The 26,477-nt window shown below is 38.1% G+C and overlaps 1 protein-coding gene across 4 annotated transcripts; it reads right to left on the bottom strand.

The window, feature by feature from the left end:
* Positions 1-364: 364 nt before the first annotated feature.
* Positions 365-26,405, bottom strand: SH3GLB1 (SH3 domain containing GRB2 like, endophilin B1). 4 transcript variants are annotated; one of them, XM_076340549.1, is made up of 11 exons: positions 26,250-26,405; positions 21,481-21,622; positions 18,660-18,788; positions 16,742-16,875; positions 16,258-16,350; positions 14,050-14,136; positions 12,571-12,594; positions 8,087-8,176; positions 7,448-7,548; positions 2,174-2,405; positions 365-840 (listed from the first exon to the last, which is right to left on the bottom strand). In XM_076340549.1, exons 1-11 carry the CDS (start codon positions 26,319-26,321, stop codon positions 733-735), a joined length of 1,212 nt encoding a protein of 403 aa, XP_076196664.1. In that variant the 5' UTR covers positions 26,322-26,405; the 3' UTR covers positions 365-732. The 4 variants fall into 4 exon arrangements, with proteins under 4 accessions (XP_076196664.1, XP_076196665.1, XP_076196666.1 ...); XM_076340550.1 differs by having other exon boundaries at positions 14,098-14,136; XM_076340551.1 differs by lacking the exon at positions 14,050-14,136.
* Positions 26,406-26,477: the final 72 nt, after the last annotated feature.

Here is a 26,477-nt window from a genome sequence, read left to right as displayed (position 1 = left end):
TGAAAGAATCTTAATAATTACCAATCAAACTGAATTAGCCTCTTTTCTGGAAAGCAATTAAAGGGAAAAAATACAAGGCAAGATTAAAAACAAGTCAGAACATATGTCACTAGCTTGTGTCAACCCACCTACGTGCAGCTTAAATCTCAACATACTAGCAATTTGCCTTAAATTTTCAACAGAAAGAAAACAACCGTTTTCATTTTTCAAAGATGATTAAACGCACAAATTACTCAGCAGGTATCATATATGCCTCAGCACATTTGTACTCCACAAGTGTTGGGAACAGAACCATACGGACTCCTTTAAGGTTTGTGTTTCACGTTTGGTTTTGGTTATTCAAATAACGTGCGTTACACCTGCATCAGTTCACAGTAAGTTTATTTTATGTGAAGAAAAGCTTTGCCATTAATGAAAAATTTCAGTAGAAAACAGTACCTCCTGCTTTCAATCTAGATTACTCAAAAAGTAGAAGCTTGTATTAGTGAAAACTTCAGTAGAAACAAATCTGTAGGAAAGATGTTCTTGGCACATGAAGTAAAAGCTTTAAACACATGAAGTTTGAATAGAGTATTTACCATGCAACCATGCTGGCAGAAAAGCCAGTTTGTAATGGCTGGTATTTGTCCCTCAAGACAATAACATGGAAGACACTTAAACCTGCTTACATAACGTTAATTGTATATAAATATGGTGTCACCATAATTGACAGTCTTTATTCAGGCCAACCATCTAGTTTAGCAGTTCTAAATAAGTAATAGGCACTTTGCCTTTCTGATTTCCCCTTTCACCCATCAGCCAGTCTGAATCCATGCCAGGGATACTGTACACTGTTATCACCTAAAAAACAGAAACACATTGTTATAACCTTGCCTTGCCGGGGGGCGGGAAATCACAGTCTACCTTCATGTTCCTATCAGTACTTAAAGGGGGCTTAGAAAAAAGATGGGGACGAGCTTTTTAGCAGGGCCTGTTGGGACAGGACAAGGGGGAATGGCTTTAAACTAAAGGGGGGTAGATTTAGACGAGATATAAGGAAGGAATTTTTTACACTGAGGGTGGTGAAGCACTGGCACAGGTTGCCCAGAGAGGTGGTGGATGCCCCATCCCTGGAAACATTCCAGGTCAGGTTGGACGGGGCTCTGAGCAACCTGATCTAGTTGAAGATGTCCCTGCCCACGGCAGGGGGGTTGGACTAGATGACCTTTAAAAGTCCCTTCCAACCCAAACTATTCTGTGATTCTATGATTTCCAAGGTCTTAGAATTGAGATTAACCAAGCTAAATAGAGCATCTAATACAAGCATCCATGGAACATAATCTAGTGTTCATAAAAATTATTTCCCTGGTCCATGGAAGAGAAGCAGATATAGTAACGTATTTTAAAGTCCCTCTGATTAAATTCTATTCATTACTGTTTCTTTTCTATTATTTTTTTATCTGTAAATCTTGTATATCGCCATCAACTTTAACAGGAAATCTAAAAGAAAGTTCGTTGGATCTTCAAGTGCATGACAAAGACATGGTGTTGATGTGCTACATCTTAACAGAAAACCTTAGGTCACAGCTTCTAAGTCACTGTCTAGATAAGAAAAAAGTCAAATAGAAATATTTAAGTAATGCACATTTAAAAAAACCAAAAAGTCTGAAAACTTTTTTGTGGATGCTTTTCTTCAGGGTTAAGCTGCAGTCACATTACTAGGTGGAACACTGTTCCAGCACCCTGCTTCCATTGTATATCTCCGCCTGCTTTGTACAGGCTCTCTGACTTCAGAGTGTAATTGAATTGGAACAGGAATAAACACAGCACAACCACCGCCACCAAAACAAGAAGTGGTTGTATTTTCATATTCTTCCCAAATTGCAATATTTAATGTTTGAAAGACTAATTGTATTGGTAACAGTGCTAAAGGTGTGGTAAAAAGAAGACAGCAGAATTGCATCTTGATTGTCTGGTAAATGTTCTTGCAAGCTAAGCTGGTGTAAAAAATGTTAAGTCTCACTATAGAATATTAGGGTATATAGGTACAGGACAATGCTCTAAGAGTACTACTGAAGTTTAATTAAAAAAAAAATCAACTACACAGATTTCTGGATGTAGCATATCTTAACTGGCTAGTCACAAGCATTCTGATTTTACTTTTAAGTGATCAAGGTACATAGAAAACTCTTACCTCATCTGCAAGTAGTGATAATTCACTGCTGTTTGCAGCATCGTAATCATAGAGAACTCTAGCTTTCCTGTTGCCACTTGATGACTTCAGTTCACTGATGCCTGAAGTAACTATTGAATTGCTTACTGAAGGCAATGAAGCAGAGGCCGAGGCCAAGAGTGAGGGAGTAGAAACACTCTGCACAGGAGTTGAGGAAGACTGATTATTGTTAGAGAGGAAAGTAGATGGAAAGCTGTGGGAGAAAACAAAATGAAAAGAATTCTGAGTGAATCAGTTCTACGTGGGGAGTTATACATGCCTCCATGCCTAAATTAGCATTCTTGCTTTCATCAGCTACAGAATAAACACCAGCAGACAGCAGTAATAGAACAGCACCAATACTTGTATAAACCTAAAGAAAGATACTAGTTCCTGACTGTAGTATAAATCAAACCAATATACTTTAAAAGAAATACTGCCACCTTAAAAAAACTTGCTAATTGCCTCAAAAAAAAAAAAAAAAAGGAAAGTAAAAGCCAAAAAAGCACTGTTGGTCAGACTTAATTCAGACTGTATTTTAATAAACATTTCTTTTGACAGCTCTGCCAGTAAAAGTAGCCTCCACCTCCTCCAGCTCATTCCTCAATTATGTGGCTACACAAAAGATTGTGCTGGTGAACCAGATCAGGGAAATATAACGCAGGTTAAAAATGCAGCCTCCCTCTGAAAGAAGAAAAAAAACCCAGAACTATTTTTGTAATCTATATCAGTTCATTGATTCAGCTAACTGCATGCTGTAAAACAAAAATATTTATTACACTAAAGATGAACTTATATCAACTATTAAAGCCCCTCCTTTCTAGGGCAGGCTGCTGCTTGTTCTGTGTCAGCTGTAGTGTTTGCCAGACCCTTCCATGAAGTCAATTCAACTCATTAACCTGCCTAAAAAAAAAAGGGTAGAAAAAAAAAAGTGTATAATCTTCTACTAAGTTAATGAGCTGAGTCACAAAAAACTGCAATGAGAGCCACAGCAGATACAAGGGAAAGGACAGAATAACATGGCTGAAAAGTGGAAAGAGCAGAGAGGAGAGCAAAGCAGCAAGGGATTTCGGGGCAACAGGGTAGGGGGAATGGGACAGCATGGCGGGCAATGATGAGATTGGGTCACTGTCTCATGTCTGATTCTACCTTAAAAGCAGGTCAATGAAGGTTTTGAAAAGTGGCAGAGCTGATGCAGTGCAAAAGGGTCAGCAAGCAGGAGTGAGACTGAGTCAGGATGATGTGGAACTGTAGCTGCATCTCCTTCCATTCTTTTGACCAGTCTACGCATCAACTAGTATCAGTTGATGACTGACATCAGTCCGTCAATTCCCACACATAACTTTCCTCATCAGTCCTTCTACATAGATGCTTTTTCATTAACATCTGGGATATGGATGTATTACCCCCCCCCCCTTTTTTTTTTGCCTACTCTTTTGACATAATGAAGATCTATTCATATTGTGTGTATGAACCTGTCAGAAAACACAGTCTCACCTCATCCCTTCCCACCTATGCTCCCCAGTTAAGTTCTTCTTGAAGATGCAGTTCAGTGGCAAATTTAACCATATAAATCAAGATCAGTATATTCCCACACCCGTGTCTGCAGCATTACTGGTGCTCATATAATCATAAGAGGAGCCAGTTTATGGAGCTGATGCAGGTGAAAACTAAATCTATCAATACAGTGACTAATTTCTGGATTGTGTGGCCAAGAACATAGGTGGAATTAAGGCAGCTCAAATCTGTATCAGCTGCAGCGCTACTGCACACAAGTAAACTTACACACTATACTTAATCTGGTAAATTTACACCATCACCAAACAGGGTGGACCCACTCCTCTACCCCTTTATTGCGCAAATGTTCATTCTCTGTCATTTGAATCAGATCTAGCAATCTGTTGCTTTTGAGTTGATTCAACAACCTGATATAACAACAACAACAACAAAAAGTGCTAACTTTCCATCAGAGCAGCTTGTTAAACATGTTCACCTTGCAGTTATATCTGACTGAAGGCAAACAGCAGGAGTATATTGCGAAGGACGGGACTAGCCCCTTTACAGTTAGACTGAATGGCACATAAAAAATTGGGTAGACTTTCAGGAGTCTGTCATGAGTTTAGTTAGCAGTTTACTACCATCAAAGGAGGAAGTCCCGCTTCCCCTTCTGGCTTACCTTACCTCATTTGATCATAAAGAGCTGGTTCAACTCACCAAGAGACTGCAACTCCACCAAAAAAATTTTTTTTTTTTTTTTTTTCATTTGCCAGATTAGTTTTTCAAACCAGTTCACCGTGTTCCCTGAGCAATTCAAACAAGCAGAACAAAGGGAGGAAAAGCTAGACCCACATTCTTCTAGGGATAACTCAGCTGTGCCTCATGATGTGTTTATTACTTGATTAGTTGGCAGAGGGATTTAGTTTTAAATGACAATCAGCTGTTTCTCAATATTGCTAAATTACCATTTAGTATACTGCTAAACCTGTTCTCTGTTAACACAGTAATTACTTGAAAATCATTCTGCTCAGTTCAAAGGGTCACTGGTTTGTATAGCTAGTGGAAAAGAAAGCCAAAGCTTTATAACCACTCTGTCAATCAGTAAAGCATTAAGTCTCACTCTTTTTGCAAAGCCATATGTAGGCATGTTACTGGAAAGCTTCAGCTATACAGAGGTTGTCTGGGATTTTTTTTGAACACTCGAGTAGCAGGAATTTCACAGCTTGTAGAGTAGGGGACTAGTAATGGGTAATTTGAAAAATAACGATGCCAAAGCTTAGGCTTGGCTGTCAGGGAAGCTGAGAAAATTCAAAGCAAAAGCAGTTATCAGCAAGAAAAAAAGCAGCTAGAGTACCAGGATATTTGAAATAGATTTGTTTAGTGCATTCTCAGGAACTAAAGAAAAAAGAAGAGAGATTGCTTTTAACCTGGGAAATTTGATTCTTTAAGCAGTCCCACAGGAGGGGGAGGCAGTAGAGGGATAAGCAGCTGATGCTGCGTTGAAGAGAAACATCCATAAAACCATGTCTCTTTATATAAAGAGTACTGAGCACAAGTTTTCCCCCCACCTTCCCTACAGCTGACTCTGGAGAGTACATCAGGAAAATCAGTGCTCAGCTTTGGAACCTGAATAGTCTCAATGTAAGCCGGGTTAGGGTTTATGCCCTAGATTCTGACCCACGTAAAACATGTAATACACATCTACTCTGAGAACCAGGTTTCTGTTTCAAGCAACAAACTATCCCACTTAGAGGCTGAACACCTTTGGTTCACCAATGATCTCAAACCAAAAATAAGCCCCTCATAGCTCTTGGCTTTCGTATGAGAATATGGCACAACGTCATTCCTAGATGTGTGAAAAGAGCACGTGTAACTCAGCACTATATAACCCTAGTTAACCAACAGAGCACTGGCAAATACAACCAAAATCTAGCTGGGCTGCCTAAGCTATTTATTTGGTACTGTATCTGCCTGCGCATAACATGGGAAGAACGCTACACATATCCTGCTCATCTGTTTATTTAATGCAAGTGCTATGCGCCATATGCCTATAAACTGAGGAACTCTTCCAAAACAAGGAGCGCAACTTGAGACCCTGTCCCAGTGCTCTCCATTATAGTTCAGCGGGACTTCCTTGCACAAGGAAGGAAAGACACGCCCAAGGTTTAATACCGTTGCTGTTTAAATCCACATAAGTAGAGAAACTTCATTTGGTTGTTTGAGGCATTTAGGATTTTGCAACACTTCCATGCTTTTGGTCTTCTAGCAGTCATAGTAATTTTATCAAAAATACTAATCAGATCATAGCCACATAAAGATACATCCTTCTGTTTTCCTAAAGGCAGTATTTTCTTCAAATATACTTTTTTTTATACCTGGTAGCAGTTTACATAAATTTTAAACAAAGACAGCTGTTCTGGACATGCTATACATCCTGAAGCAAAAGATTTTAAAGAGGCATATGTTCTTCCTTAGGTTAAGGGTATTATGCTTAAAGCTTTCTGTTTGGTAAATATACTAGGATAAGAGCACAGATTTTAAAAACATCCTCTCGAAAGTATAAATATACTTCACTTAATTTCTAATTTAAGAGGCACTTGTCCTTAATCCAGTAAATATTTATTTTCAAGCTTTCAATTCTACAACTTGCATTTATGCGCTATCAAATTTTATAGTTGAATACTTCTTTCAGTGGAATGTAACTTTAAAGATGTAGCTTATTTTAAAATCACAGTTTTAAAGGACTTTTAAAAAAAAGTCTCTTAAAAGACATTTTGTTTTTTTTTTTTTTTTAAAGTCTTTAATCTACCCATTCAAACAAACTGAGGAAAGGAAATCAAACGCCACAGGAAGTTGCAAGTCAGGAAAAGGACAAGACTCAAGAACACTTTTGTTTTTACTTCCTCATCATGAAAAACAAACAGAGATACTTTATAGAGACAGTTATTTAGAATAGACACTACAGTAAACTTCTAAGTACAGATAATCCTTCAATGTGTACGCTCACCTAAATAACATGGTCTGGTATAACCCTAAGAAAGGCTGATTTGTGAAGAAGAATTAGAATAGGGAAACTTTATGACAAGTAAGCACGTAGAACTCTTTACATCACCACTAATCACAAAAAAAGGTTTATGAGCACAAACTAACATCAGACAGTTTCTTCTCTTACTTTAAAAATGCTAAACCCACGAAAGAGTAAAACTAGACAAACGTGCTCGTTCCACTGTGAGTGCTTTGGATTACTGATTATAGATACTATGAAGTACATTTCTCCCTAGATACAATATCTATGCTGGCAACTCACTTAACAGTGGAGAATACAGTTTCATTGAAAATCAGGTAGTTGCCCTGTGGCAAATTAAGAGGTAACAGGAATTTACGGGCAGTACAAAAACTTTTCCCACATTGCATAGCAGTTTTGTAGCATGAAGCATAAGACAAATGAATGATTACAAGTAATTCTCTAAAAATTCTTTTTTGTGCCATTAAATGAGGTTACTACAGGCTCACCTTCCTCAATTACAAAATATACAAAATCTCAGTAAATCAACCCTCAAAAGGCATTAGTGCTGTGTGTAGGCTTAGGAAGTAGTTGCACTGGGGTAATTACACATTAATTACCTGAGAACAGATACATTTCCTTTCAGTCCAGCATGCCTGTGTGTTCACCACTGTTACACCAGTGTAAGTTTTCCTACTATTCATAAGCACTTAGAAAAAACATTTTTTTTCCTGAAGTTTTTATAGCGTTACTACCTTCCAAGTTGTTTCTGGAGATCCAACATATATTGGTAACATTGTGCATAATACGTCATCTGAGCTTCAACAAAATCATTCAGACAGCGAAGATGATGTGCCTATAATACAGCAAAGAATTCAAGTTTTTAGTCTGTAAAAGTACTGTGCTGCATTAGAAAGACTGGTCTCCTAATCAGGTGCTAACGCCAATATTGGCACATAGGGATTTATGCCACATAGGCACAGTGCCTGGATTTACCAGGTAACTGGGATAACATGTCACAAAAATTAGCATATTTGAGCACAAAAAGTAGGTGCTGTACAAGCATCATGCCATTTACCTATATTGTTTCAACAACAGAACAAATATTTCAGCACGTTTTTGTGGTTTCAACATTCAGTTGATCTGATGAATGGGAAGTTGAGTTTAAAGGATAAAAATGAAAGATCCTGCATTCTCAGGGTTAACAGGAAACTAAAGTTAAATTCAGTGGATACTAAACTAGAATTCAAAAAATAAAGAACCCACAGTTGTTTGATGCTTTAAGGTATTAAAGTGAAAACTTGTAGCCCAAAGTTCCCAAGTAGCTTACTGTAGTTATTTTTAGAAAGTGCCCTGATTTTGTCTTTACCCCTCTACCCCGTTTGGTTACTCACATGTGTGCTGCTGATTCCTTCCAGCAGAAGTCTGGTAATCTCTGCTTGACGGTCAAATTCACTCTGAGTAATTCGTACTTCCTGTTCAGACTGAAAGTAAGGATGCATATTAGGTATTTGTACAATGCACTCTCTTACACCTTCCGACTGCAACAGTCCCATTTCATTCAGAGCTACTCATACAAATGCATTAATCACAAGCTTAGGTGTTTGAAACGTGCTTTTTCTTTGCAGATCTTTACTAGGCAAAAAAGAGTAATTGCATTTTGGGTTCAGAAATGTTGAGGCCCTGTATACACAACAAACAGCTTTATCATCAGACGCCTACCACACAGAGTCAAGGCACGCAGAAGGCAGGCATTTTTCTGCCGGCAGTATTACCCCACCTCTCCCAATAACAAACCAAGCGTTCATTGGCATAACGGTGTCTGCACCAGGGGCTCTGCCAGCATAGCAGTGGCAGCCAAGGACAATGTAATTTTTTTCCATACTTCAGGTTAACAGGGCTCTGACCAAATAATTTAGGGTAAACCTCACATTATTTTTGTCAGGTAACTGCACGGCAATCAGCCGTACATAAATCTTTGACGCTAAGTTTTAAAAGGATATTTCATAAATTAATGTCTCAGACTGGCCACGAAGCTACTACAACTATTTCTGGAGCTTGTAATTGAAGCGTCTTTAAAAATAAAAAAATCCGAACTATAACAAGTGTTCTAATGTCAGTTAGAGTAAAATTTCTATTAAAATTATTGGATTTAAGTTTCATATTTAAATAAGTCCAATTCAAATTTATTCCTTGTTACATATCATTATCAGCAATTTTTAAATAAGTTAACAACATTATAGCCGTTTTAAAGGACTCCCATCTAGCACAAGCCAAAATTACTTTAGAGTATTTTTTTGGGGAAAAAAAAGGACACTACTCAGAACACACAAATACATAGAACTATGTGTTGTAATATCTAAGATTTACTGTTCCAAGACAGAATGTCCTCAGCCGGGAATCTGGATTACCTTGCCTCAGTGCTTATATGCATTTAGTATCTTGTTTCTAAAAACAAACCCAAAGGCAAAAATCTGCCTTAAGTCCAAGATACAGCAGTTACTGTTCTCAACAAAATGGAGTAAGGAAATATATTTTCAGGAAACTTAATGAGGTGATACTGATAAAACATTGGTTTCAAAAGGATTTTGTGTGTTTGCAAACATTCTGCTCTTGCATTCTACTAATGTTAATCAATATGAAAAGTTGCATGGAAGGATCTTAATCTCAGAAATGAACACAGAATAATGATGCCGTTGCCCAAGAAATGTTTTTCATGTGAAGTCACTGCAGCTGGGAGGCTTACACATTAATTAAACAGTGAAGAAGCAGCTATAAAGTACTATGCGTTTCTTACTTAAAACTGCGATAGCAGTCTATGTATCAAGTTACAAACTGATTAGGTTTTCAAAGTTTGTTGAGGCAAGAATCTTTGCTTGGAATTTTCCTGTTAAATCTGTATTAATATCGGTGATATCCATGTGGCAGTCCCTGAGAGAAATGTAAGAACAAATGGGAAAAAAGCGAATCTGATAGCCAAGAAGGGAGGAAAAGCAGCCCCTTCTGTATTAGTAACATCTTCATTTCCTTTAAAAAAAAAAAAAAAAAATAGCAAAATCATTCATAGGTAAACCATTTATCTGGAGATAAATAGTCTAGTCTCTTGCTTCTCTGAAGCAATGTGTTTCCTTCTTCCTGCCAGGTAAGTAAGTACATGAGAATAGGAACTTATAAGAAGGGGAAATATCCATCAGAATAATTCTGTTTCAACAATATTTTAGCAAATCAACTACTTTCTAGAAGAAAAGGCAAAGTGAGTAATGTGGTAACATGTATTAACTTAGCCAGTATAGAGTGACTTTAAATACATTGCTTTACAAAAGCCCAATGTACTGGTTTTGTAGAGATTTACATAAACTGAATTATGTGATGATGCATTTATTTGCCTATCCCTATTTTCAGTACTACTAGGTGAACAGTAGCAGGACAGCGAATCTATTGTACACCTTGTGGTAAATGTGGAAAACGGCTGACTTTCAATCTGGGAAGCTTATGGCCTCGTCACCTTTGTTTCTGAACAGAATGAAGAGCTCAAAATACAAGCCTAAACTTTCCAGTGACCCCCAGCTGCAGTCATATTTTGTTTTTAGAACAATGAGAATGCCTCACTGGGTATCTCCCACAAAGATCCCTCAAAATGGTACTTGCTCCCCAAGTTCAGAATATGAACCCAGTTTCTGACTATGAATATTCAGAAGTTCATAATCTCCCCAAATTTCACTTAAGAATATATGACCTCTCAGAAATACTGTGCAATCCTGTAGCTAAGGGATAACACACAATCATAAAAGCATAGGAAATAAAACAACATTAGGAAGGTGATTTTATTAGACACGCTATTAGTAAAAAAGTGATAATGGATATATTCATGCTACCCAATATAGCTGGGCCTCCTTGTCTCCTCTGTAGTCAAAGAAAGACAGGAGCTGCCCTTGATGCTCAAAACCAGTCTAACCTCAACATGCTGAACACACGCTAAAGTCTTCTGCTCTTTCCATTGACTACACCAGACACCTCAGAAGACTCCTAACAAAATTCATACATTTATAAAGTGTGTAACATCAGTACATACCCCATGTGTTTTATAGTACAGTATTTAATATCCTCTAATTCCACATTTCAGAGGGGAAGTTAAACTGAAGACAGTTTGTCATTGACACCACGCAGATCTTTTGTTCTAACTCAAAAAAAACCCAACCTGTAATTGATCTAGAGATTACTGGACAGTCTGAAATCCTTGTTGGGAAGCTTCTTAGATTTAAATTGAGAACATCTATGAACCTCTTCCTCCAACTTTCAAACACAGAAGGACAGATTGCCTTTAGAAACCTGGATGGATTACTGTTCCTTTGGCAGAACATGTGTGTTGTAGTTTCTTCTCAATAGTCTCTGCTTTTTATATGCTTAATTAAAAAAAGGGAACTTTGAATTACATAACTTATGACAAAATCTAAAGCTTTCAGTCTCCTTTATGCTATGGTTCAGCACTTTGTATTATTTCTTTTTCTCTCCAAGACACAATCCATTAGATTTCACTATCCTTAAAGTTGCTTGTCATCGTCTCTGAAAAGCAAATAGTTTTATTCATCATTGTCTTATAGCTTCAAGATTAGTTTTTGTTACAGCCGTACTGTTCCCCTGCCATCTTTTTCCCAAAATAGTACTCCAAGTACTCCAGCAGACAGGTTTGCTGCTTCCAAATTGTTACTTCACTTAAATAGAAAAATAATTCTCAAGCTTTGGGATCAAAGTTGACCTAACCCTCCTTTTACACTTCAATTTCTAAACTCCTTCTTCCCCCTGAACTCCCACACTCTACACATACACTCCCCTGTTTGCACCACAACTCACAGAAAGTTGGAATAGAAAGAGCTGTCATTTATTTTCTCTCACAACGCCCAAGATTCCACCCAAAGCTCCATATCCCAGCTTCTAATAGCAACTCCCTACAGCTCCCACAGCTGCCTATCTAGCCCCCCTTTAAAAACCACACTCCAAAGCCCCTGCCCTCCAGCCACCCTTACTTTCTATTGCTACCCTTAATTTTTATTTTCCCTCCTCCACAGAAATCCCGACAAGTTTCTTCTTAACTGTTAGCACAGCTCCTCACAGCCTGTTCCCAATACCGCTTTGTCAGAGCCAGTGAGCCCAAGAACAGTGCTTCTTGTGGCACTGGAGCAACTACTGCCTAACACTCCATTAGCTCCACTGAGTTTGTCCCCGTGCAAAGGATGGCATGACGAGAAGGCTGCAGCCCCCACCCCGAGGCTAATGCTATATTTATGAACCAGCCTTCAGCCCAGGTGCAGTTTTCAGACGTGCCTACCTCCTAACTTCAGTTACTTAAGATAAGCACAGCATTCTCTAGTGACACTGGGGAGAAAGGCAAGGAACAACAACAACAAAAAAAAACCCTCAGAGTTTTCTCTGAGTTTCTTGCACGCACTCCAGCATTTTAGTTACTGTTCCATGTTCTGGGTAAAAGTTGAAGATCAGTGTTTTTCAGGACAGTTTAGATTACTAGACCGCAACCTTTCTGAAAATTTTCAAATAAGCTCCTTCTTAGGAGGTCATTTTTAACAGGATGCCATACCAGTAAATTTTGAGACAAGTCCTGTAGTTCTTTTTCTATTGTATCGTGTCACATGAGAATCATGTGGTACTAAGTGACGCCAGAAACAGCCTACCATAAAACAAGCCCCAGGCATTGTTTCGCCACTGGAGTTTGAAAGGCCCTAGAGGGAACCAGTGTATTCTGATGTGATGCATCAAGCTGCCAGCATTAGACCGAAGTCAACAACATGCAATATCCTTTATTACATTAGACCAGCACAAGTTATGGTTTCAGAATTCTGCAATTTCTAAACTGTTTACTTACTTTCGTCACTTCCTCAGCCCATATCTAGTCAGCATTAAGGGGAGGGGGGGGGGGAAGGAAATAAAAACATACAAACTTAGACATTGGTGTTACTTTAATACAGGATGCAACCATACTTTGGCTTTTAATCACTTTCCCGTCCTCAGAACTTCACAGGGATTTGAGGAGTGCTATAAGTCAGTTGCCCAAAGCCCTTCATATACAATGAAACTACAATGAGTATGGATAGCACTACATCCGTGAAATAAATTAGATTCTGAAGAGTGTATGACTTCTAGAACTTGTATGTTACATAAATCTATTTAAAACAAGCTATTACAACATAAGACATAACTACTTAGAAAATGGCATGAATCAGACAAACTAAATTACCTTATGGAGGAATTCAAGTTACCTTAATATGTTAAAATACTGGAAATCTATGGAAAGCTATTCTCATTTTAACACCACGTTAAGTAAAGACTGAAACAGACAAATGAATGATTTCTCTTGCTAATTCCATTACTGGTTTCCTATTTCACAAGCATTTTTATTGAAACCTAAATTTAATTAAAAATGCTAGAGGTATCTCAAACTGAGTATTAAAGTAGTAGCAAGTAGTACAGCAAAATCATAGAACTGCAAGGAATTTACTCTAGAAGTTAATTACTTCAGCTTGCTATTCCAATTCCCTCTTGCAATGCAGTTCTCCTTTAACCTTCATTTTCTGCAGTTGTAAGAAGGTGACAACCAGGACTTCGGTAAGAAGAAACGTGCATAAAGGTTGCAGAAGCAAGTTGTAACAAACAAGTTTATTTGCTCTTTTATCTGATCACAACTAAGAAATCTGGAACACTAGTTGAGATGAGACCCACTACGCTGTGCAGATCCAAGACCCAAACCAGGACAAGCTGAACAGCACAGTCTATGTTGTACATAATTAATTAACCCCTTCGTTTTCCACTTTCACAATTATAGTGCTAAAAACAGCTGCATTAATAAGTCCTTGCAACAAGTTTAGGATATACTGTACTCTAAGTTAGGCCATTAATTTATGTGGTATTATTCAATTTCAGTTATTTGTAAAACATTTCTTGAAGGGAATAATTTCTACATATTCCTGGCTATTTCACCTAATTCACTCCTACTCATACTAAAAAAAAAATAGGAAAATGAAATAATTCCTTTCCCTCCAATGGGTGAAATTAATTTCAGAAGTGATAAAAAAAAAATCAATTCCTTTGCATCCTAAGTTTACATTCATAAACTCGTAGAAATTAGAATATAATACTACAGAAATTAGAATATAATACTGTATACTTCAGATTATCAGAAATATTCTGATAAAAACAACATCTAATGCTGTACTGACATAAGTGTATTTAGTACACGACACCAACCCAGCTTGGAATGGAAAACATCTGAAACAAGACCAAATGAGCTGGATAGCAAGAGGAAACATTTGATAGGAAAATGAATGAACACAGAAGGCCAACAAACCTTTAGCCATTTTACATGCAGCAAGTTGAGCACGTAAGAGACATTTACCATAATGTTATTCTCTTCAGGCTGAGAGGTGTTTAGTTGCTTAAGTGCATAGATAAAAGACAAAAGCAAGTTACAACACTGTGAATATAGCAGGTGAACAGATTATTGGCACAAAGCACTGCAAGCTTAAGCTAAGCAAGACTGTGAACTGAATATAGATAAATAAAACTATTTAGATTTCTATTTTAAATACTGATCTAAGCTACTTCAGTCATACAGTAAGCATGGGAGAAGGTAATTTCATAAAATATTAAATATTTTTATAACAGGGAAAAAATAATCAAATATAGATGCAATTTATCACTTTATCCTGCCAAAGAAAGTAGTGAAACACAAAAGTTTGCATCGTAACTCAATACACTTTGCTAACCTATCAGTTCAGCACTGTTTGTCAGATATCTTCCATCATAAATAAGTGAGCCAGCAGAAGACGAACCATTTGCATCACACCTATATCCAGATTAGTCCTCATTTCTATATTGCAGAGGATAAAGTAGAGATGCCATTTTTTCCACTTCTCTGGGAATTCTACAATCAAACACTTCTTAAACATGCACACTGCTGTTAAAGCATAATTAAAAGGGAAGTAATGGCAAGGTAGTAAAGTAAGAGGCCTAGAGTTTCATGCTCTACCAGCACTAAATTATTTGTGAATACAACTGTGAATTACTTGCTATATGAATATTTAAGACTGGTCAAGCAGTAGCAGCAGCAACTGGCAATAATTTTGTCCAAGCACCAGGCTCTGGATGGTTACACTGTTGATAGAACTAAAGGCTCTATACTTGAGTTTTCTTTTAATACTAGGGGAACAATTTCCCTATGGTCTTTCTACTGTTTTAGGAAGTAAGATATATACCTGCTACCACACCACAAGGAAGTTAAGTTTCCAAAAAAAAAAAAGTATTTTGGTTATTAACTCTGAACAAATCCAAGCAAAGGAATAGTTTATTATCCATTGCTTCCAAATTCCACTACTAGCTAACTAAAATCCTGCTCTGCTCTCCATTGTTAGTCTTACAAATTAAGAAAGCTTGACAAGTAGAGAAGTAGCTTTTTTGCATAAAATGTACATTATATAAGGGGAAATGCATGCATGGACTTAAGAAATAAAGACAATTTAAATACACAGGGACCATGTGCATGACATGGAGGATTGAGACACAGAAGCAGAACTGCCAGGTAGAGATTATGTTGGTTTTTTAGAAGGATCACCATCCCAAAGGTGTGAGGTGCTTCATCTACGAAGCTCAGTCTCAGAGATGACGCTCCTAAGATCTTTCAGAACAGCAATCCATTTGGAAAAGCCAGCAAAATCTGACCATCCCACTTCTGCCTCTTCATCATGCACACAGTCCCTGTGTATTTAAATTGTCTGTATTCTTTCACTGTCTGTGTGCATGACCCCTACTGCATTAAGCCTTACAGGAAAAATCACTTCACCATCCATCATTAACTGCTGCACTTTTAGAAATGCAGTCAAAAGATAGCTATGAACATACTATAAGCATACCCTGCTGAAATCGCATACATTCAATTATCTATGCCTCCATTTAGAGGCATTTTAAGAGTTTAAAAAGCAAAAGCTTTTAAGTTTATAGTGATTTGAATCTCCTTGAACAAGCATTTCTTGAGGGGATAAGAATGGTTAAGAAATGTGAGTTTGAGAGTCTCACCCTGTTTGGTGGTGTGAAGTAGTAAGCAATATAGAAAGAGTAAACTACAAATATTTTTGATATAGAAGTCTAGATAGGTTCATCAGTTGGAAGTAATTACACATATGCTTCAACGCTTGTAGAGATTCAAATGCCAAAACTTGACCTCTGAATGATTTGTATTTACAACCACCTTGGCAGATTGTAGGAAGTCGTTTTTGGCAGTATAGGCTCATCTAGTATAGAACAAGGGGAGGATATTTACTTGGTTCAAGTAAGTTTAACTTGATGGAATATCTAAAAACAGAAGACTAACACCTTGATCAGCAATTCGCTTTTGTGTCCTTGTGTTCCACTGAGACATTTCTATAAAGTATCTAGAAAAATAGTGAGGGTAAGATGAGGGTAAGAAGCTAGGACTGGAAACATAATCAAGCAGTTGAATTTATAAATATGTATCAATAAGTTTGAAATTGATGGACAAATGAAAAAAAATTCTACTTACTGCAGCGCGAGCTTCTGCAACTTTTGCCTTCTTCAATCTGGTTTTTGCTGCATCCAAATCTAGTCTTTTATTTTGTAATAGTTTACGTTCTTTCTGAAAGCGAGTTAGGTTAGTTCGTGAGAATAGGTACACGTACTCAAAAGCAAAAGCTTTTTCTACTTGGAAATTTTTTTAATGAAGTATCATATACAAAAAGGTTCTTCAGTTGAAAAGAAAGGCAGAATTAGATCCTAATTATTCTCACACACTTTATACTCAACATACATACTTTTAATAGAACAATAGTTACAAAAAGCAAGTCCTCAGAATTATTTTGATTTTACCTGGTCAAAAGGAAGGAAAACACACCAAAGGCACAAATTCTACCTGACTTTTTCTACATTAGTTTGAGGAAAGCAATAACGCACAATTATCTACTACTTCATTTTGAAGATCTACAGTTACAATTGTTGTAAAATGATGAAGAATGCACAATTCAACTTACAGTAATAGTTTTGTAGTCTCCTTCAATAAAGTTTCTTAGGGGAGTGAGAAAGTTTATAGCAGAAGTTTGAATTAGTTCTCTGTCTGCTGTCCCAATTCGCTTTTGTGTTTCTCCACATTTAACGAGTGCATTTCCTGCAAAGGAAAAAAAAAAAAAGTTAGTTTCATAGTGATTCAGGCAGGTGATTAACAAAACAAGTTTCTACAGGCAGGAAAGTTTAGGCCAGTAGTTTGAAAGATAATACAATGCCATCACAAGGGCTTTCAAAAGAAATCTGAATCAGCTACACACACAAAAAAAACCCACAAACAAAAAACCCACACACACACACCAAATAAACCAACCACCCAAAACAAACCAACCCACACACCAAACCAAACCATTTTTTAAAATAACAATCACAGGTCAAGGCAAGATCTCAATGAGAATAAATACAGCATTGTAGAACTGGCACTAACTATGGCAACTCCCTTGTAAACACCTATTTTGGAACTGGATATCATACCTACTTATTTTAATCCAACAACCTTCTCCCCTTATACCACTTTTTTTTTTTCTTTTTTTTTTTTTTCTTTTTTTCTTTTTAAGTCAGTAGTTGGTAGCAAGGAAAAAGCTTGCTGAACTACTGGAACATAATGTGCTTTTCCCCACCCTCATCAACTCCAACTTCTAAATAGCGTTTGTACATTAACTGAACAGTACTTTGAAATTTGGTTGCAAGTTAGGTATTGAAACTGAAGTTAGTGTATCAAGAATACAGTTACTATTATTATGTTTCAACAGACCAACACCACTGAGTTAGAAAAGACACTAAGTTTTCAGAGAACTAAAGTATTTTGTGGCACCACATGAAAGCTAACAGTGTTATCTATCTTTATGCTAATAGTTTGTGCTACTTGCCCGAATTCTAAAAATTCTGCAACTTAAGGGACAGCATGCCTGTAAGTACAACTCTATTTGATGTTAAAAAGCAAGACTTGAGGCTGATGATCAGAAGGAAGGCCACAGATAACAGCATAAAACCATGTGGAAGTAAGAGGAACAAAGCCTGCCATTATTGAGTTTGTATCCATAAGTCTTCTATAAAACATTTACTTTTTTTTTTTAAGTGCACTTTCCTTCTTTTGAAAAGGAACCCCATTATTTCCAGATATAAAGAACTCGTTCTTCCCAGAACAAAAAAGTTTTTCCTCCCACTGCAATTTTGAAGAAGGCAACTGAAGAGAGCTAACTATCAGACTTTGACTGCAGACTATATTATATATACAGACACCTATGCATTTCAGTTGGTTAAGTTAATTTAACAGCTAAATCTGTTATCAGCAACTTTAAGAGTTGTAGAGAACACTAGAATTAGACTTTATAATTAATGCTAGTGTAAAGACATTAGATATAACACCCCCAACCCTCCTGTCATAGGTATATAAATTTGCTGGAGAAGGAAGAAAATTTAGATTATGTTCTACTCTCTCATCTTTAGCAAAATATCATATATTAAGAAAAGCAGGAATACCGTAAAGTTAGAGAGGATTCTTACTGAAGATGTTAATTTCGGATAACGTTTTCACTCCACACCACAAATAAAATGCATAAATGTTGTCAGATGTGCAAATGTGTTCCTTTAATGAAGAAACTAAATTCCATAATTATTTGTTCTGGTAAGAAAATTATCCATCTACAAAGATGGTTATCATTCCAACAGCAGGTTCTATTTCTAGATTTGGATAGAAACGTCATCGCTGATCTCCTAATGCTCAAAGTTATACAGCAAGTCATCTCAAACTGATACAAAAGTCATTGAACTGTTTTATCTAGAGGAAGACAAGAAATATCATTTTACATTGTTAAGAAAAACTAGATCTGTGCATTTTCCCCCGCTTCATTTCTGCAACACAAGACGTTTTTTGCTTCTGCTTACCATAGGCTGTTCCTGGGCCAAATTCATTCCCAGCATCAATCATATACTGGCCTAATAACTCTGGATTATTCATACGACTTGGTGCTTTGCGGTCCAGCTTCTCATAGACAAATTCTTCTATTCTGGCATCTAAAAAAATGTTTATTTGAAATAATTACTGTTATTCAAAACACGAGTTAGAAATAGAAACAAAAAAAAAAAAGGAAAAGGAAGCAGAAAAAGAAAAAGAAAAAAAGAATTTCAAAATCCGGACATTACACTCAACATTAAGTGAACAATGTTACGCTGAAGATACCATTCTTGGAAACTGACTGTATTCCGTGTTTGTCGTGCTATGTTGAAGTGTTTCTTAGAGCCATCTGTGAAAGTGAAAAATTATACTTTTTCTCTCCCTCCTGTCAGCATATTTATACAGTTTTTCAAAGTTTTGTCCAGAAGTCTTCATTGTAAGAGCACAATAGAACACTTCTCCTTAACAAAAGCAATCAGTCTTTTTTTTCCCGCTCCAGGAAAAAATTGTGAAAATTGTTCACTAGAATTAGTCATGTAGGAATTAAGTTCAACAACTACTGTAGGTTCCCTATTAAGATATTCTGAAAGTTTGGTAGCCCCAGAAAATATATCCTCTCTTTTCCACTCCTCCTGCTTCCTTGAAATGCTCTGAAACAAACCACTAAAGATATTAGAAAGTGTTTCATTTCGTATTCCCATCTTCCTTAGTTTGAGCAACAAAATTATCAAAAAAAACTTGTTGTGACTATGATCATTGATATCCATCTATCATGATATTAAGCCACAGTATGCTTCTTAAGTGAAAAAGCCTCACAGACATAAACAGGGACACTGTTAATTACAATAGCAAACTCCTCAGATACAACGACCGATTTCTCTGACCAATTGTTTTGGCTTCATAATTAGTTCACTTCATTTATGCAGTCAGTATGAACTAATTTCAGCCTGCAATAGTACAGACAACCACAAAGAAGCTCTCCAATGAACAAACCTGCCACTTTGATGCAACCAAAAATAACACTGTTAATTAGACAACTTTCACCAGCACTGGATTAAATAACTACTCTCTCATGAAGGTCACAAAAATTAACCAGAGGCAGACAAACATGGGTACCAGTGCATCCCCTGGCACCAAAGGTGAACCAAAAATGATCCAAATTCATTGGTTTTTCTTTACCCATAATATTTATTTTTGACTAAATGACAAAAGAACTGAAAAGTAATCTAAAATTATTGAACTATTACATGGGTCTGACCTAAAGGTACAGTTAAAGATGTGACTGAAAGTCGTTTTTCCTCCCCCAGACAGGGTTGCTCCATTAACAACCAAAAGAAGCTCTCTACAGCACGTGATAGTCCTCCCAAGCAGGCTGCCAAACAGCTGAAGTTACATTCACAGACGAAGACCACTGCTTAACGCTGAGTATTTTTAGCCATCAGAAAATTGACTGGTCAGCATAACTGAGATACTACCATATATTATTCTTCTACTGAATCTTCCTCACACAGTTCTACCAGCCTACAGTTAGTGATTCAATATTCTACAAGTTTCTGAAAAAGTCAATACATATTGCTAATACTGAATTAAATGAACAAGATGACTATTTCCTCTGGCCTAGATAAAAGTAGAAATTTTAGCTGCAATATTCTGTAAGTTCTATTGCATCCTTCCCACAGGACTAGTTGTTTTGGTTTTTATGTTTGTTTTTAAATACTGCTTTTACGCAACTAAAGGATGCAACAAACTTCCAAAATAATACTTCAAAGATCAGCATTACAAAGAATTTATCTATTTGGCATTACAGAAGTGCTATCAGTGTATGATTTACCTGTACTAATAAATCCTAACTCAGTATGTCGCTACAAGGAGAATATTTATGTTTTCAGTGCAGAGGTATTAGCGGTATTACAATTTTATCATTTGAGCAAACCTCAAGGAGGTTTAGATTTTTTTTTTGGTAATAGTTCGCCCAGTGGCTAGCGACCAGGTCTTGACTTGAAATCTAGATCTATACACTAAGCAAATTCCTATAGCTGCCAACTCTAGTACAATTGCCACAAACAGCACAGATAACTGTAGGATGTGAGTCAGAAACTGGTATCCTCAACATTACTACTTACAGCAGCAATTTCACAAACAAATAAAATTAACACACCAGAAAACGACATTTCTTCTGCCTATGTTTTCTCTGTTATTGTTACAGTAAGAGATTCACCAGTGATGAAAGCATATTTGAAACTTTATTGTATTGCCTAAGTATGGTATATAAAATGCTGGCAAATGATAAAGACTCAGCATCTGGAGAAAATCATTCTTTAGTAAAGCAATTGTTAAAGACAAGCATTTCAGTTCATCTTGCCTGCTTCAAGCTGAATTGTATTGTGCAGACAGTTTAAAGTAATGAAATAGTAATGAAATTTCTTGAGCCGCTGCATCTACTCCATGAAGAACTTCACAGTTCTTACAGCTACCTAAGATTTCTGGAATTAGAGTGGGAAATTCAATGAAACAGGGAACAACTCAAAAAACAGTCAACCTGAGACCGACCAGAGTATGGAACCAATGCTATAGTTTAAAGAGCTCTGTCTAAAGCTTTTCCCATTCGAAGGGTTAAAGAAGTACCAGCAATTGGTACAGTGTCTCTGATACTGAGTAGCTCTTCAAAATGTGCTTTCCCTAACTCCAGCCTTCAAATTTTAAAACTGCTATATTTAGTCATAACTGATGCAATACCTATTGCAGTAAACATTTACATTGGCAAATCTATTAATTCAAAAGTTGCAAACAAAAACTTGAAGGGCTCCTTACTTGGATTTGGCTGCAATAATACTTCTGTTTGTTTCATTATTTTTTCTGTCCACAATTTAGTGCATTCTGCTTTGCTGAGAAGGTTCTCCAGGTGAGCATCCAGTTCAGTCTTCTCTGCTTGACCAAGCTTTTCTTCCGTGAACTATGAATTAGTCAGACAGGGTGAAAATACTCAGTTCACAGAAATCATTTCCCAGGACAAGTTTAAGACAGTAACTATTCACTCATATTAGTTGCAGATCATATTTTCAAAGATATAATCGTTATCCAGTCATCAATAAAAATCTAAGGATAAATTTGAAAGTTGTTAAGTTCAACAACACACCCTTACTATCAGGGAAAAAAAAAAAAGAGGCGGGAGGGTGTTAATCAGACCAAGACAAGGAAGGTAATTTACAACATTATGAAGAAATCCTCTGCTCTACTTGGTACTAAGTTCTCACTTGAAGCATTTTGTCCAATTTTGCATAGTGCTCCTTGAAACATGAGCCAAAAGGAAAGAGAGTCCAGAGGTAACGAAGGCAATTAAAAGATTACTTCAATCTTGTATATTTTGTAATTAAGTTTGTCCCTTCTGCCACAGTAAAGCCTGAAGACACAACAGATTCTCATTGCAGCTACCTTTAACATGTTTAAAAAAAAAAATGTTGTCCTGTCCACAGCAAACAGGACAAAAAGTAGTGAGTTTAAAGTTCAGCATGAAGATTTAAATTAGAATTACACATTAGAGAAAGCTTTTAAAGACAAGGATTAAAAGCTAAAATAGACTTCCCTGGGAAGTTGTGGAATATACATCTTTGGTGGTAGGGGGTGTTGTGCTTTTTAGAATAGGACAAATCAATGTTTTATGAACTGCTGAGATATAACTGATCCTGTTATGCCTTATAGAAACAGTAAGATGACCTCTGCTGTTCTCTTCCAAGCTGTGTTTTCAGTGACAATGAAATACAATGTAACTCCATTTAGCTAAATAAATCCAGCAGGCAATTCATTTCACTTGATATTAAATTCATGCCAACTCTTATTAATCCACAAGCAGTTTGTACTTCAATCCCAGTTCTCTGGGAGAGGGGGAAACCACGCGTTTCACATCAGGGAACCAAGCAAAACCGGAACTGAGGGTTTTGCCTGCCTCTCTTCAGAGCAGTAGTTCCTCATGACAATGATGATCTCATCACTTGACAGCCTGTTCAAAGTCAGGCATTTTCAGAAGAACCTGGCTTATGATTAAATCCCTATCAAGCCTCCCAATTAAGAACATAATAGGGCTGGAAGCATTTTTGACTGTCGAACTTCATTCTTAACAAGTTCTTTGGTGGGGTATTTAAACTTGCAGTAAGAAACAAGAATGCAATACAAGTAAATTGCATTGTCCAAGTTTGTTTTAATTTCCATCACACGTAGAATAAAACCAACTTTGATAGCATGCACATCTGAAGTCTAGATAAACGCTGCGGCATTCGCAGTTCTACATAAAAGCAAACTGCCTTTGTGAGAAAGTTCAGTTGCAGTATAGGGAAGAATGGAATTTATTTATGGATGTATTACTAGTACTGTTTAAAAGGCTCTTTAAAAAGATGTCAGGTATTGTAAGATGTTCTCAAAAACTTTGTACAGATTCACCATAAGACAATATTAATGGTTTTGAAATTATTTTTTACTAATTACAGAGAAGAGTATTTGTATATAAAATGGGATTTCCTATCAATATTTCCATAAATCTTCTCAGCAGTGTGAAGATTGCTTAGTGAAGATCGCAATGTTAGATTTCACATATACACTTAAAGAAAAAACAATTTTAGCGATACCGGGCAGCATGGTAAATAGTAGTTTGACAGAAGTATGGTTTCTAGCATCAGTGTAACGCAACAATGCTGTCACTCTGATTTCCCATCTCAGTTACCCTGAAACCTAAATTTGAACTGGTCTTTCTGGTTTACATCCTTTTTCAAACTCCGTTCCTTAAGGATAAGAACAAAATAAGGAAGGTGGTGCTATGAATCAAGAATTTTTCTTCTGCTGAGAAAAACTGTTCCAAGATAAGCAGATACTAATGATTTTCCACTTTGATTAGAGCTCTAAAAGTTTTGTTTTCCTTTTTATTAAAGCTTAAAACATGTCATACAGAGATACTTAATGCAAACACTTGCTGGAACAAATCATATCAGTAAGCCATCTAATCCATCCACCTATCTTCATTAAATTCAAAATATATACACAAGTTGCCTGAATGTGACCAGCTCATGCAGAAGGAAATTGTACTGTTTTGTATACAACTGGGTTATCACAGCCCAGTTGACATTTCAAGTCTACACCACAAAATCACTAGAAGGAGGAATTACATTACGATAAGCCTCTAACTTCAGGTAGAAGTCACGAACTATAAAAGTGTTTCTGCTACCAAAGAGTTTAAAAGCCCAGCTCGTTCCCCGACCACTACGCAGGCAGCTTGTTGAGTACAGAACCTGGCGAGAGGAAGGGCTCACATTCCTATTACAACACTCTATGGCGTTATTTATTTCACCTCAAATACCACTAACTATAACCATTTGCTGCTTTGTTCCACAAATTGCAACTACTGCAAGACTGACTGAGAACGACTCCTTCAAAGGATTTTCTGCCTGCCAGGAGGAAGGGTAGGCTTTGGATGAAGATGGCCAGTAGGCTTGATTTTTCTGTAGATTACTACTAACTAGAATATACCGTGTTCAGACTGCCATAATCTCATCCACAGGAGGAACAGGTTTCCTGGAACACGTACAACAGGTAGTTTTAGGTAAAACAGCCTCAATCCCCTTGTAACAGAAAAGTCTGACAAGCCTGTGAAACACTAACAAGATGTTCACCATCTTGTAAACAGCTCAAGTAGAGTTGAAATGGAAATTTTAAGTGGTTTTCCTACATACCATTTTATGCTGCTGAAATGTTTCATAGGGTTTGGTGGGGTTTTTTGTTTCTGATATCCCAAAGCAATTAACGACAGGTCAAACCATGTCATCCAACGATGCCTGAACGTAAGAGTTTAACTCAATATACAGAACTGTAATTTTTACTGGAAGACACAAAATCTACACCCAGATGATATTAAAAAAATACACAAAATTATTACCCCTTAATATTATCTGTAGGCCTTACATAGTGACTTAAAAAAAACAGGGGAAGCAACAGTAGAATACAGAACATGAGTTACTCAGATTATAAGAATATGTTAGGGATTTGCTTCTCGCCCTCAATGGCTTCATTGAACTTCTCGTTTTAGAGGAAAGTGGCAGCTGTTAGAGCAAAATTATTACTTCCACATTTCCACTGAATTTTAGTTTAGATTAAGCAGATAACTAATGTAGCTATTCAGATGTAAACCAACAATGCAGATAGAGCATAATGGAGTAAACCACAGTTCACACCACCTTTAAACCATGACACACTGCAGGAAACTACATTAGATTTAGTGCAATAAACTGATTTACATGTAAAAAGTCAAGATAAAAGAGACGAAATCACAAGGTCCTATCACAGGATCTTACAATAAAGGGTGAACTGCATCTCCCTTTTTTCCTTGTCCAGCAAGAAAAGGAAGAGATGGTCTGGGAAACGTGTAGACCTGGAAGGAGCCGGGGGTGGGGGGGCTGGGGGGGGGTGCGGGAAGATGGAAAGTCCTCCATCACAAAGAGAAGCCACGACGACTGCTTTAAGTTCATTTAAATTTGAACAACAATGTTTTCTGACGAGTCTGCACTTTCAGAGCTCTGCTGTGCTGCTGATGATAGGTTCTGCTTGAGTATTGAGATTTAGGGCAATACATCAGACCGATCAGATCAGATAACAACTTTAATCACGTTCCAAACCTGACTGTGACCCAGCGAGAACTCATGAGAAACCAAAGTGGATTACTACGCGCTGCTTGGATGTCCACCTCCCGACAGGAAATCTGTTCAGGTTTGATTATATAAAGAAAGGGAATTACAGCTCAGGACAACAGCTAAGCAACAAAAGCCAATTATAGTGCCCTTAGCGTGAAGAAAGGGAAAGACCGATTCAGAAACAATGGGCTATCAAACAAGCTTAAAGACGATACTAAAGCTCAAACAAAACCAAAAAGCCTAAGCAGACAGATACTTTCACGTGTCACATCAGAGCTCGAATTTTACCGATCAGGCAGCGAGATACATTTTTAGCGGCCAGTAGAAACACAAGCTTATGTCAGGCGAGACACACCTTTGTCCTTTTCACACAGAAATTCCGACCCGATCTCCTCGCAGCTGATGCCTGCTCAACTCGTCCCCCCCAGCCCAGGAGCCTTCTCGCCTCTTTGCCTGTCCTGACCTTGGGCTGCCTCAGCCTCCCCCCGCCAGCGCCCCGAGGCCAGCTGTTTTGCAACCAGCCTGGACGAAATCCCCGGGTCCCGCCAAACCCGGGGCTAGCTCGGGACGCGCGGGGGAAGGAGCTGGCTTGAGAAGGAGGCACCTCACAGCAGCACACCGCTGCCCGGCCAGGCCAGAGGTCTGGGCTCACCCCTCGCCAGCGCGGCCGGGCCTAGCGCTCCCTCAGACGTGGAAGCCCGCGGCGGGCCCAGCCGCCAGCCCGGCCTCTCCCGGCCGCCGCTCCCCCGGCCCGGAGCCGAGCTCCCCAGCCAACGCCCCGCGCCGGGCCCGGCGACAGCCCCGCGGAGCCAGCCCGCGGCCTCGCCCACCTCCTCCAGCTGGGCCCGCAGCGGCGAAGCCCAGTCCCGGCGAGGCCCCCGCAGAGGCGGGCGGGCGACCGGGGCGTACCTGCACGGCGCGGCTCAGGAAGGTGCCCGCGTCGGCCGCCAGCTTCTTCACATTGAAGTCCATGATGTTCATCTTCAGCAGGGGAGGGGGCGCTGACTCAGCCCGGGCACCCGCAGCGGCGGCGGCCGCTCCGGCCCGTCCCTGTGGGGAGCCGCCGGGAGGGCGGTGCCAGGCCCGGCCCGGCCCGGCGCCACAGCAGATTGGCCGCGGCCGCGGCGTCAGCCGCAG

Source organism: Aptenodytes patagonicus, chromosome 5, assembly GCF_965638725.1.
Source record: "Aptenodytes patagonicus chromosome 5, bAptPat1.pri.cur, whole genome shotgun sequence".
Classification (NCBI taxonomy): domain Eukaryota; kingdom Metazoa; phylum Chordata; class Aves; order Sphenisciformes; family Spheniscidae; genus Aptenodytes; species Aptenodytes patagonicus.
This window is presented reverse-complemented; position numbering and strand designations above follow the sequence as displayed.

Bases quoted from the DNA above. Each gene is read 5' to 3' on its own strand.
- SH3GLB1 (XM_076340549.1), bottom strand. From the start codon at position 26,321: ATGAACATCATGGACTTCAATGTGAAGAAGCTGGCGGCCGACGCGGGC. The intron at 16,351-16,741 runs GTAAGTTGAATT...ACTCGCTTTCAG, and splicing joins GAGACTACAAAACTATTACT to AAAGAACGTAAACTATTACA. The intron at 2,406-7,447 runs GTAGTAACGCTA...TTTCTCCCACAG, and splicing joins CTCCAGAAACAACTTGGAAG to CTTTCCATCTACTTTCCTCT.